This window comes from Carassius auratus, chromosome 17 (assembly GCF_003368295.1).
Source record: "Carassius auratus strain Wakin chromosome 17, ASM336829v1, whole genome shotgun sequence".
Taxonomy (NCBI): Eukaryota; Metazoa; Chordata; class Actinopteri; order Cypriniformes; family Cyprinidae; genus Carassius; species Carassius auratus.
Window position 1 is genome coordinate 13,098,507 of NC_039259.1, and position 13,802 is coordinate 13,112,308.

General features: G+C 37.1%; 1 protein-coding gene across 2 annotated transcripts in view; it reads left to right on the forward strand.

Moving 5' to 3' along the window:
- mta1 (metastasis associated 1) overlaps window positions 1-13,802 on the forward strand; it is a 44,093-nt gene that overhangs the window by 4,157 nt on the left and 26,134 nt on the right. Inside the window, exons 1-3 of one of the 2 annotated variants that reach the window (XM_026285910.1) lie at window positions 7,905-8,046; window positions 8,148-8,215; window positions 9,246-9,339. Coding sequence is in view for 1 of the 2 variants with exons in the window: in XM_026285909.1 (XP_026141694.1) it covers window positions 8,148-8,215; window positions 9,246-9,339 (162 nt within the window). In the remaining variant the exon portion in view is untranslated. Of the gene's footprint in view, window positions 1-7,904; window positions 8,047-8,147; window positions 8,216-9,245; window positions 9,340-13,802 lie in introns of those variants that run through there. The other variant, XM_026285909.1, reaches the window with a different exon arrangement.

Here is a 13,802-nt window from a genome sequence, read left to right on the forward strand (position 1 = left end):
TTGTCTTTGCAGAGCAAAGCATCAGTCCAGGCTGCTCTGAGCAATGCGGAGAAGCACCTCCCTAGGAGCAGTTATCTCTCTAGTACAGTTGTGTGATTGACAGTTAAAACAGCAAAATTATCATTTATTCAATAGTTTCTGAGCTGGCAGAGACTTTTTAACGAGATGAGTGGAATGGTGTTGTTTCTGAGAAAATGCTCGGAGGATTAGCTAACTAACCAGTTTCTAAAATACAATTCAAGTTTATTTGTATAGCGCTTTTCACGATACAAATCGATGATAAGCAGCTTTACAGAAAATGAAGTTTCTACAATATTTAGTAGTAGCTTATCAGTGGTGACGAGGTCAGTTAATGTACATGTCAGAAATGTGCGAAAAAATCTATTAAAGACATTATCAGACAATGAACAATATTTACAGCAATTATTATATGATGCAATTAAACTAATAGCAATATTTGTTAGTTCTGTATGTTGTTTCGGGGTTGGCATCATCTTAGGTCCTCTGAGGGGTTGGCATCATCTCTTCTCAGGTGTTCTGGATCCAGACTGAAGCTTGTGTAAATCCTAGTGCCAAAAACAAAAAACAAATACAGACATAATTAGTGTAACTGCTGTTCCTACCAAGCAAAATTGATTTGTTTAACCCAAGCTAAAGAATAATAATGTGCTTTTGATAAGATATAACTGCAGTCCAAGATTTCGAGATGCATCATTTGAATGCTTGGCCAAAGAGATGTGTTTTTAATCTAGATTTAAACAGAGCGTTATCAGGAAGGCTATTCCAGAGTTTGGGAGCCAAATGTGAAAAAGCTCTACCTCCTTTAGTGAACTTTGCCATCCTAGAGACCCTAGAGAGCATGATGCATTGTAGTGTGGTATAAGGCTAGTTGTCTACACAGGAGCTAAACCATTAAGTGCCTTATAGGTAAGTAATAATTTTGTTACTGATACGGAAATTAATTGCTAGCCAGTGCAGAGACTGTAAAGTTGGGGTATTATTATCTTTTTCTTGACCTGGTAAAGACTCTAACTGCTGCATTTTGGACTACCAGCTTGTTTATTGAAGATGCAGGACAACCACCTAGCAGTCTAGAAACAGGTAACATTTTTCGTAGCTTGACAGGGTTTCTTAGATGGAAGAATGCTGTTTTTGTAACATGGGGAAATATGATTAAAAAAAAAGACAAACAAACATCCATTACTTTTGTGGTAGCTTTATTTTATGATAAAGTGTTTAAATTAGGGATGTTCATTTTAACCGGTTTACCATTAACCGACCGTTAAGAATTTTGACCGATTAATACAATCAGTTAAACGGTTTAAAAAGTCAGTAATTTTTCAAAATATTTATAAAGGTTTGCTGCATCGTTAAAATAGGCTATGCTACACGCATAATTTTATTGTATTTTTTTTGAGAAAAATTCTTTTCCGTAAGTTATTATTCAAGTAAAATATATTTCTCGTATAGGCCTATTTATTTGTGCTATATAGCCTAGCTTTAATAAGAGCTTATGAAGCTCAGTGCTTTGTAATTTCTGTCCTAATGACTGTGATGAACAATGATACATTTTAGATGTCTTTCTATCATGTTGCACTGGGATGTTCCACCAATGGTGAAATCTAATTGGTTCAAATCATGCCAGTCAAAATTTATCCCATTTATTTTCTACTGCACAATCCTGGTCATATTATTTCAAAGAAATACATTATTGCTGTGCTTTTGAAATAACTTTCCTTCTTGGTTGACATCAGCTGTTAATTTTGTCCCTTCATTCAGCTTTTTTGCTTTTAGTGTGAACAGAAAACGGGTTGCTACTGAATACCTCTCTATTTTGGGGATGTTGTGTCAGGACCTTCGTGTACAGTATATGTAGGTGGGACAATTACAGACCCTGCAATTTATTGCAAAAAGCCTTGTTCTCTTTCCTTTAGAACGGTCTGGTCTAAACAACCACAGAGACATATAAACACAAATATCACTGCAGAAATCTATTAGCTCTTATAATCTGGAGACTAGTTAAGTGCTTTAATAAAAATTCTGATATCCCTTTTATACTGAAAAGTTGCTGGTACTGGTCCAGGAGCCAGTGCTCAGCCAGGGAACATTTGGACATTTCTCAAATTTGTTCCAAAAGTGTATTTTCAGAAAAGTTGCTTGGTTACTTGAAAGACTAGTCCAAAAAAAAAAAAAAAAAACCACCTAGTAACATTCTAGTATAGCCTACGTGTTTGTAAAGGTTGGGCTATTTTTTTTTTTACTTAATATCTTAACACCTCTTTTGGGGTGGGACGCTCAAGAAAACAGGCCAAAGTGATCACCATGTTTTACACATAGGCCTGATTGTTGCTTTAATGGAACTTCAGTGCTGAAATGATCTAAAGGATTCACTTCCAGAATAAATAATCAATAAATCTTGATAATTTTCTCACCCCATGTAACTCCCAAGATGTTTTTCTTTTTTCAGCCAAAAATAAATGAAGGTTTTTGGGGAAAACCTTCCAGGATCTTTCTCCATATAGTGGACTTCAAACTGCCCCCTGCACAATCCTATCTGAGGATTAAGAGTGTTATCTAGCGAAATGGTCATTTTCAAAAAAACATTTTATATACTTTTTACATACAAATGCTCATCTTGCACTAGCTCTGTGATGTGTGACTTCACGCATTATGCAATAACGTTGAAAAGCTCACACATGTTGTAGACAGTTCTCTGTCTACTTTGGTTCAAAAAGGTAGGGTAGGACAAAAAAAACGCTGCAGTCACTTCCCCAATGCGCCATGTGTGACTTTTCAAATGCGTGAAGTCCGGGATGTAAAGTTAGTGCAAAATGACCATTTGTGGTTAAAATGTGTATATGAAGTGTCAATTTTTCTTTTAAGAAAATGAGCAATCATTTTGCTAGATAAGACCCTTATTCCTTGGCTGGGATCAAGTAGAGCCCTTTGAAGCTGCACTGAAACTGCAGTGTGGACCTTCAACCTTTTAAAGTCCACTATATGGAGAAAAATACTGGAATGTTTCCCTCAAAAAACTTAATTTCTTTACCATTGAAGAAAGAAAGACGTGAACATCTTGAATAACATGGGGGTGAGTAAATTATTAGAATCTTTGTCTGGAAGTGAACTAATTCTTTAATATTAGAATTAATAAATAGAAAGAAATATGTGTAAATTTTATATACCGTTCAAACGTTTGGGGTCAGTAAGACTTTGCTAAATGACAGTATACATTTATTTCTTAATGACGCATTAAACAATAATAAAGTTCTCTGTCACTATGGTGGATTTCTGTCGACTACATTGTATATAGATCGGTGCATATGAGAGTCGGAAAATGAACGGGCTTGCGGCAAAAGTGAAACCAGAAGGAACATGGTTTCTGAACTAAGGTGTCTTTTGTGCTAATACTGTCAAAACACACAAGGTTTACATATAGACTCAGCTGGTTATGTCTAAAATGAAAGTAAACATATGAGGGGGAAAAAAGGATATGAACCTGTATATTAGATACATGCAGGTCTAAAGAGAGAGTATTAAAGTAAGCCAACTGTCATTAAAAGGGTTTGTCCACCCTAAAATGTAATTGTTCTTTATTTACTCTCTCAAATGTTGTCCCAAACCTGTATTGATTTCTTTTTTTTGCTGAATGCACAAGAAAATGTTTTGAAGAATGTGGGTAACCAAACAGTTGCTGGTCCACATTGAATTTGATAGTAGCAAAAAATACTATGGAATTTCCTGTGGATCAACAATTTTTTGGTTTTCCACGTTCCTCAAAATAGCATTTATGTTTGGCAGAAGAAATACAGGTTTAAAACCACTTTTGAGTGTGTAAATGGTATTAAAATAAAACTGACAGAATTGACAGACAGATGACAGCATTTTTATTTTAGGGCTCCTTTACTATTACTATTTCTTTAACATAAAACAACAAACATCAACATTCTTGACTGAAGAACTTTAATACAGTTGCTTTAGGAATCAGTTTATTTAGTGTTTTATTTCATTCAATTTCTCGAATGCTCCTGCTAAATACACCTATTGTACCTGAAAATAAAGCAAGTTTTGTTTGTATATTATGTATAGTTGCAATGTGTTTTTTGTTCTTATTTTTTTTTATAACAGATGAAATGACAACAATTATCTTTGCCCACTTTGACCTAAAAATCTGCCATTCTTTTTTTATTTTGTTACCTTGAAAGGTTTTGTCTTTATAATAGGGAAATTAGTTGCTCAGACAACTTGATAAATAGTAAAAGCAACATAACAAAGAATCGTGATTAAAATCTTGCTATGATATTTATTCCACATCGCCCACCCCAATCATATTTGATCATTGTTTAAAACCAGGTTTAAGCATCCTGTGTGTCCCGGCCCATTGACGTTTTGTTCCTAGGTGGAAAGATGAGCAGTGGTTCTGTATTTTTGAGAGAAGGTGTTGTATAACCCGAATCCCTGAGCTGGAGGCAGAGAGCAAGAATAACCTAAGAGCTGCACTAATGCTCTGTGTATGTGTTTGGCGCATAAGCTTGAATTAACTGGTATTGCCATAGTAACGGATGTCTCGTGGGTCCCGGTCTGATTGTCCTAAGACGGGGATTGAATGGCCTCTGTGCACTCCGAGGACCTGTGCAGGCTGGGCCATGGAGACCTCTTCCTCCGAGTCCAACTCGGGGCAGCCCACACTTCCTGAAGTCCAGCTTGATTGCATATGTTCTTGTGCAATTTCTTTGATTCAATGAGATCGACATGTTTGTGAATTATAATTTTTTTTTTAATGGAAATATATTACATTTTTAAGAGTGTTCATCCATTTTTGAATAATTTTTTGGCTTGTTTGTTGTATCTCTTGCTCTTTGTCTGTCTCTCTTCACTCAACTTCCTCTGGCCTGGTTAGACTAGTGCACTTAAATCTCTCTCTCATTCTCTTTCTGTCTGTCTTTCTTTCACCCTCAGTCTGAGTAAGGCCCTGCAACATGCACGGATTGGATCGCAGGATATTTGACTGCACTGTGATGTCACAGGCTTGTCGTGTGCTGATTGGTGGGGGGATGGGGGCACAGCGATCGCTGTGGGCACAGGCAGCCTGAGATGGCAGGAGGGTTGGCAGAAGCTGTGAGAGACAGTGGTGGTGATGCCTCCAGGTCTTCTGCAAGCTTTTCTTCCAGGTTCTGTGTGAGGTTCTGACTCCATGTCGGGTTTTCCCCCGGACCCTGAGGCCTCTGGTAGAACTTGTACTCATTAAATAAGCAGCAAAGAGGTGTGGTCCTAGTCTTACGCATACACTCCAATAGATATATTCAGGCACACATGGCTGAATGAATCTCAGATGGAGTGAACGATTCAGGACTGTGTATGTCAGAGGTTCCCAAACTTTTGTGGTTGTTGACCACTTTTTTTCAGGGCCCAAAGTTCCTGAAATCTTAACACCCCAGTTATATCACCGGATTTAGCTGTACACTGGATCTCGCAGACAAAAAACCTGTTACAGGAAATTTAGATCAGTATTTGGTCATAGTGCAGACAAGATCAGATTGCTCAAGTTTCTGCATTTTTAGGGCACTTGACTAGCGATGCTATATATTTACCAGTTTGCTTTTGTGCTCATGTTACTGTTGTTTTTATATAGGTATGTTTTTTTTTTATTTATTTTTTTATGTATACATGTATATATTTTTTTAATAAATGTATAGACTACTACCATTCAAACGTTTTGAGTTGATAAGATTTTTTCATGATTTCAAGATTTTTGTTTTCAAAAGTCTTATTTACTAAGTCTGCTTTTTACATTTTTTTTTTGATTTTTTTTACTAAAAATATGGTAAAAGTAATGATACTGGTAAATAGTATCATTGATGTCACTTTTGATCAGTTGAATGCAACATTGCTAAATAAAATAATTATTTTCTTTCAGCACTTTCAGTGGTAGTTTAATAATTCTAGATTATAGAAAAATACACATTCAAAATCTGAAAACAAGCATAGAAATGATCACTGAGCTTTTTTTTGAACAGGGCATGTTTATGGCCAGCAGTGTGTCCGCTCTAGGCCTGATGGTATAATGTGACGGGTGATAAAAGCTATCGGTTACATGTAAATCAACATTTTGCCCTAATCAGCTGTGGATATAAGGAGTGTTTCTTTTTCTGTGATATTGAGCTGGGCAGCACGGAGCTCATCCAGCATGAAATATCATTGGTCTGAAAATTCTGCTCAACATTAAGCGTCAAATATATTCTAACTGGATTGAATTAATTGACTGATTATATTACCTTGGAGTCATATTATGTTGCAGTTTTACTTTGATATTGTAATCTCTTTTCATATGGAACATGTCACATTTGTAATTTGGGAATGGAATAGTTCACCCAAAAATTGCAGGTCTGTTATCATTTACTCATCCTCATGTTGTTCCAAACCTGTTCTTTCTTCAGATGAACACGTGTAATATTGAAAAATATTGGTAACTAAACAGTTTTGCTTTCCATTGACTTCCATTGTATAGACAAAAAATATAATGGAAGTAAATGGGAACTGAAACTGTTTGGTTATCAATATTTTTCATAATATCTTTGGAACGACATGAGGGTGAGTAAATGATGACAGAAGTCATCTGTAAGTCCAGTTTGATTTGCCTCGTGTATCATGCCATCATTCTCATGCCATCTCTTTATTCTCAAAGTGGCAAAAAAAAAAAAAAAAAAACTAAAACCAATGTTTATAAATCTCAGCCGTCTGTCCTGAAAGTTTAGTCCCACTTGTTTTTTGCCCTTTAGATTCTCAGGAAAATCATCCTTTTTGATGTATTAGTAAACAGACTTCTCTCTGAAATGGGAACTGTAGGCTCGCATGGCTGTGTTACCAAACACCGAGTTTGCAAACGTGTTTTTGCCAGACTTGATGTTCTGTCTCCCCGCCCCCCGCCACCAAACCATGGAATTACTGTGCGTGTGTGTGTGTGTGTATGCCGTCTGTAATCTGCCAGAGGTCCTGGCACGCACAGGGTTAAGACCAGGCACCCCACCAAGCCTGAGGCCTGCGGGGGACGTCCCACAGAGCTGTAAGCCTGCACAGAGCCCACACACCCTGGAGCAAGGCCAACAGCACACGCACAAAAGACAGACACACACAAATACATTGGGAAAAGGAGGGTTGACACAAGAAAGAAGCAACTGAGAGAATTGGTAGAAGGGTCAATGGCAAAGTGGGGCTATGATAAAATAATCTTTTAAAAAACATGTTTAAAACCCATATGCCATGTTTTTTGATTTTTAGTTTTTAGAAAGTGTGTACATGTGTGTGTTGTACATTCAGTTTAATTTTCTTTTTTACACACATTTGAACTTTATTCATAAATATTGTTGCAGCACATAATGTTAAAGGACCGGAACTAACCTGGTCTTGTCATAAGTCAAATTATCTGACATTTTAAAAGGTTTTTTGACCTTGAAAGACAGTCATGATGTTCTACAGGGGTTGTCTCAATGGCAATTTCCTGTTTTAGGTTTTGTTTTTTTATGTTTCTCTGCTTGTTGATGGCACCACATGACTTTATTGGTCTCAACACATGACCTTGATTTGGTAGACAGTGTTTTTCAGACAATACTTAAGGCATTATTTTCAAGATTTTCATTTGTTTCTTTCATTATTACATTATCAGGATGATTGTATTGACACTTGTGGCGTAGTAAATTATTTGATTTTCATTTTGAAATGCAAAATGAATTTAATTCAAAAGCTAAGTACATGCTCATGATAGAAGAGATTTATTCAAATTGTGTATTTGATTTTTTTTTAAAAAGGTCTTGTTTGGGTTTAATGGTCTGTTTTCTCTCTGATAGTCCTGATACTGGCTTGTCGTTTGGTGCCAGGCAAAAGTGGCCACTGAAGGTTATCATTGAGGTGGAGTTACAAACACCATAGCTTTTCACAGTGTCAACATTTGTTTTTAAGTGTTGTTGTTGGGGAGCTCGCCAAAAGGCGGCGGCGCTTCTGTCATGTATCCCGGCGGAGAATGCTCTGTTTAGTCTCTGAAACAGTCCGGTAAGCCTCAGCAGGTGTGGGAGCGTGACAGGAGATGCTGCCTGTCGCTGACAGACTGTAGGTGTGTGAACAATAATGGTTGTTTCTTTCTCTCCTCACAGATTATGTTTATTTTGAAAACTCCTCCAGTAACCCACTGCTGATCAGGCGAATAGAGGAACTCAACAAGGTGAGTGACAGATCAGTCTGTGTGTGTTTGCTGAAAGCCAATCGAACACTACAAGACTGAAGCCGGTCATCCTTTAATGCTTTAAGTTTGCGAAAAAAAAGAGCTCGGACTGTAACCAAGTCGCAGCGTTCATTTTGTGTGTACTTGTGAGTGGCAGGTCCGAACAAATTGCAATGCAATTGCGAGAGATTGGAAAAATCTTTGTAATGTAATGAAAGAACAAGGACTGGTGTTTTCAGGCTCCAAAATGAGTTAAATAAATAAGTCCATACGGCTTTTGTGCTATATTCTAAATCCCATGAAGCAATTACTAATGCTTTTGTTAACTAAAACTATATATATTTTAACTATAACTTGAACTTGCATTTAAAAATGTAAACAAAATGTTGTTTTGACTACTTACAGAAATAAAAAGTTGAAATGCTAAATAGTGCCCTACCGATATATAGTTTTGCCTGAATTATCGGACGATATGAGCCTTTTGCCGTTATATTGGTATCGTTATCGGTAACCTTGTTTACCATTCAAGCATTGTACCTAATTCAGCTAATTCATTTTTTTATTATTATTTTATGGTGTTTTTTTTAAACTTGACAAGCCCCAGTCCTTTATTCACTTTTATTTTATTGAAAATAGTGGCCAGAACATTATTTAAAATTTCACCTTTCGTATCCCAAGGTGAGTGATCCCTTTAAATATGCAAAGGGTGACAAGCTTCATTTTAGTAGTGAGCACTTGGCAGAAACCCATAACTAATTGACTTACAAATCTCAAAGCTACAGCTTTCTATCTTTTTTTTTTGGTTCTGTGTTCACACTTGTAAGCCTTTAACATCCTCTAACATCACACTGCACCACCCTGTCTGCCCTCCTCGTCTTCTCTGCATCACGAAACCCTCTCAAATCACCCAGGAAGTGCAGAGGTGTTTAGGTCTTGGTTTTGATTTGATCCTCAATTTGCATACTGAGGCTTCCCCAGGAGCTGATTGGTCTATAAGCGGTTGCTGTGACAACTCTGTTCCATTTTGCAGACGGCGAATGGGAATGTGGAGGCCAAAGTGGTGTGTTTCTACCGACGCAGAGACATCTCTACAACGCTCATCTCCCTCGCTGATAAACATGCACGTGAGTAGCTGTCAAAGACTACATTACCCACAATGCTTTGAGCTGTCATTTTGAGCTGAAATGTTGGGCTAGATGGGGCAGATATCATATCGAGATCACAATGAAATTTGTGTTGATAAAGATGATAATCTCTGGATAGTTTACTTGATATGGATTAAAGTAGGGTTGTGCCGATAGACGATTGTATCGTGTATCGACGATAGTCAGAGATATCGACATAAGCAGATTTCCTTCGATAATAAAGACGATATTAGGCTCATTCTCCTATTAATGTATTAGATTATAATAATAATAACTATAATTTTTATTAGGCTGCTTATTATAATTCGGCGATCAAACTGCCCAGCTATTTCACTTCATCACCGCATTTCACACACACACACACGCACACACCACGCACGCGCAAGCGCAGGAGGATTAGAGCCTGTAGTCGTTGAAGTGGTCCGCTTTGACTCTGATAACTCATTAAATCCATGAAATGAAAGAGAAATGGAGTTGATGTCCAACACATTTAATGGCTGCTACACGGCATCGCGCTCTTCTCAAACATGAGAGATTAACTCTTTCTTGGCATTACAAATTAATTAAAGACAAAATAATAACAAGGCGGCAGAGCGAACTTATCATCCATAGTGGTAACCACTATGGATGAAAGTTCGCTCTGCCGCCTTGTTATTATTTTCATGCACACCGCACTATAATGTGATGCAAGGAAAATGCATAGTTTTGGTGTTACAAAGTCTTCATTCACAAACAGACGTACATCGTCTGCAGACATAAGGTATTTTATTGCACTTTAACAAGTAATCTGAACGGCCTATATATGTGCAATATTTTAAACGAGTCCTCATTAACTGAGTTCAATGCCACAGTTATGATAGAATGCATCTCTTGTTTTTGTGGTGGTGCGTCAGTCTCGTCATAAAGCGCGTGGTCCAGAGCGCTGTATGACTGATGCATCAGTTCAATTCAACTTACTCCAAACATATGAACTTACCGGTTTTAAATACTTTATATTTAATGTGTTCATTTATGCCCAATATTAGTGTTAAACTGCTGGACTTTAAATGATTGCGTCCGACTATATATGAACTAGCTGTTTTAAATACAGTATTTTTATATTTAACGGTAGTTTATCTGTATGTTTGAAATTATATTTTTTTGATTATTGGTGATTCCATAGGCTCTCTCTTGTGCACCTGCACGGTTTAAAACACCAAATATTTGCTATGACAGGAACAAAGAGTCTCTCCATTGCTCCACCCAGGAACGATGATATTGTGTATCGTCGATCTCACGGGCTGACGATATGACGATTTGAAAAATAACCATATCGCCCAACACTAGATTAAAGTGACGATCACACAGCAGAAATAAAGGTGACAGCAGCCCGTCAGTGCATCTCGCCTACCATAAACTCAAACACGCATGCGTTTGCAGTGTTATTTTTTTTTAGTAACTTGTCGTTTCATTATGTGACTTCACATGAGCTGTTCTGAGAATAACTTCATCAGCTTTACACCATTTAATTTGAGGAAAACCACGGTCAAACGCAAACTGAAACCGAAAGATCAAAATAAATGTTTGGTTTTACATGAAAAAGTTATGAAAGAAATATATTACTATTGTATACTAATGTATACTTCTCAATGTAATAATAATTTTGTTGTTAAGAAATATTTCACCCAAGATATTTTTTCATCCATATTTTAATTTATACAGTTCTTTTGTGCAGCATCTTATTTAAAAAAACAAAAATGCAGTTTTGTTGTAAATAATTTATTTTTGCTACTGATCACTATCGAACGATACTCATGTAGGGATGATTAGAGCCCGACCGATATGGTTTTTTGGGGGCCGATGCCGATATTAACTCGAAAAGAGCCGATTTATAAGCCGATATTTTGATTTTGAAAATAAACTGGATATTAGACCCATTTCCTATATACTGCACTTACACAACATTCAATAGCAAAATATCTGCCTGTTCTATGTATGTGGGCTGTATAAACCATTTTCCAGAAGAGATTATGTAAAAAAAATAAAAAGCCTTAGATTATAGTCTCAATGACTAAACAATTGCACATCAAAAGTATATATTTTTTAATGATAAAAAAACAGCCTGATTTTAAACATTTAACACTTTTACTTTCTTCCAGTTGAAGCTGGTTTTAACAGTCTGTGTGTGTTCTGTAAATAAATTATAATACTAAATTTAAAGTATTTGCAGAAGTAGTCCCACACTTTGCTGCTACAGCATGCCCTTTTTCAGCCATCTGTAGGGCAGAAAGAGACAGAGAAAGAATAAGCATGTGTATTAATAATATCACCATGTATCATCACTCGTGTCATCATTAGAATTAGAATTATAATAAACAGAGATCTCCTACATAGGCAAAAATGAGAAATATATATTTTATTTGTCAACCAATAGGTATTACCTATTACCTACTTCTATTTAACAATATTACAACATTTTCCTGTTATGTCTTTAAAGCTGCTTTGAAACAATCTGTAAAAAATAAAAATAAATAAAATAAAAAAAGCGCTTGTTCAGCTCACATTTATTTACATGTCCTATCTGGTTAATCATTTCTGACCCACCTACTCGAAGTTGAATGGTTAACGTTAGTGTCATGAACACACCGCTGTCAATTTTGAGAAGAACCACCTTCAATCAAGTTAATAGCAAGCATTTAAGGGGCCTGCTAAAAAGGAAGCTATATTAGCGTTAGAATAACATAAGGCTGTAGCTATCGAATATTTTAGTAATCGAGTCTATGATAGGCTTTTGTACATTCTGCTGAACAACAGTCTTTAACTGGACTTTTATTTTGACGGGTTGGCGTACATTTACAGTTCTGTGTATGTGATGCAAGGGGCAAGGAACTCGACCGGAAGTTGAGGTCGGGTGGGGGCTGCCATCTTTTAGCAGAACTTCACTTGCGTTAGCATTCCCATTGACTCCCATTCATTTTGGCGTCACTTTGACAGCGAATAACTTTACATCTGAGGCGTTTAAAGACTCGGTTTGTCCATTATTTATTTCTAAAGATACACGACAATGTATAAAGGGCTCCATTACCTTCTATGTTACATTATGGCCCCGTACAAACAGTTTTTGTAAAAATAGGCTAACGATTGCGTCATAACCACTCGGCTCTCTGTCGCATTACCGTACAGACAGGAGGAGAAGCTCGCAGGCAATTAACTTAATATGGCGTACTGGCGTTACATTTTAAAATACTATACAAAATAATTAATCAGAATACTTACTGCTGCTCACTCACGCCAAAAAACTCTCCGCTCAAGCTCGCCGTCTCTGCAAGATTAACGATGGCAGTTTGCACGCACAGCCACTTAGAAGATTTACATCTGTCAGACAGGTTGCTGACGTCGTCAAGCTTCGTTTGAGTCTGCGCGTCAGAAACGGAAATGCTAAAAAACGCTAAAACTGGGCTTCATTTGTCTCAATTGAGTTCCAATGGGGTCGCTGTGTCCATTTCTTTTACTGTCTATGATGTGATGCTGCTTTTACTTAAATCAAACGGTCAAATGCTCATGAAGTGACTGTCAGAGCAGTTCTGGGGATGTTGTTCATGTGTTCACGTGATTATTTAGTGAGACAGCAGACGCTGAATTCACCGCGAGCTTAATGCGCTTACGTGTGTTTAATGAATGAAGAGGCGCTTCTGCGCCATTCATTAACAGAGACACGCAGAACATGCAGGATTCATATTTAAAAAGACTATTCCGGCTTAATACTTACAGATATTCGTCCATATCGTGATTTGATGTAAGTGCAATGACCTATTTTTAATGAATTCATTCAATAACATAACAGCTGTTGTTTTTTCGAGGAACGCTGAACATAACTTCTAGTCATTGCCCCCTGCCACAGTTACGCGGTCATTATGTGGGAAACACTGCAGATATATTTAGAATAAGTTAAACGCTAACTTTATAGTTCGACCTCTTATTAACGTTCGCACTCTTCCACTGATAAACATGGTATTAGCTCTGTGGCTAATCTAATATAGCAATGCATTAAGCGGCTGTAAGTGATGTTACAGAATATTTATAAGTGATAATGATAGGACCGTTAGCTAGAACTACCACATCATTGTATATACAGTGTATGAACTAAATCATTTCACATGAAGAACGACAGACTCACCGTCAAAACAGAAAAAAAAATCTCCGTGGCTGGCTTGGCTGATCGCTTTCTTCGCTAGTGGATTTCTGGCGCTGTTGTCAACTCTGGAGCTGCAGAGCTCCCTCTGGTGGGTAAACTATGCAACACTCATAACATGAGTAAAGCATGAGACTGTTTCTCATCATTCATCGGCCGTTATAAACGCCGATGCCGATTTAAATGCAATAAGCTCATATCGGCCGATAATATCGGCCGGCCGATATATCGGTCGGGCTCTAGGGATGATTGATCGGCAGTCTCTAAAAAG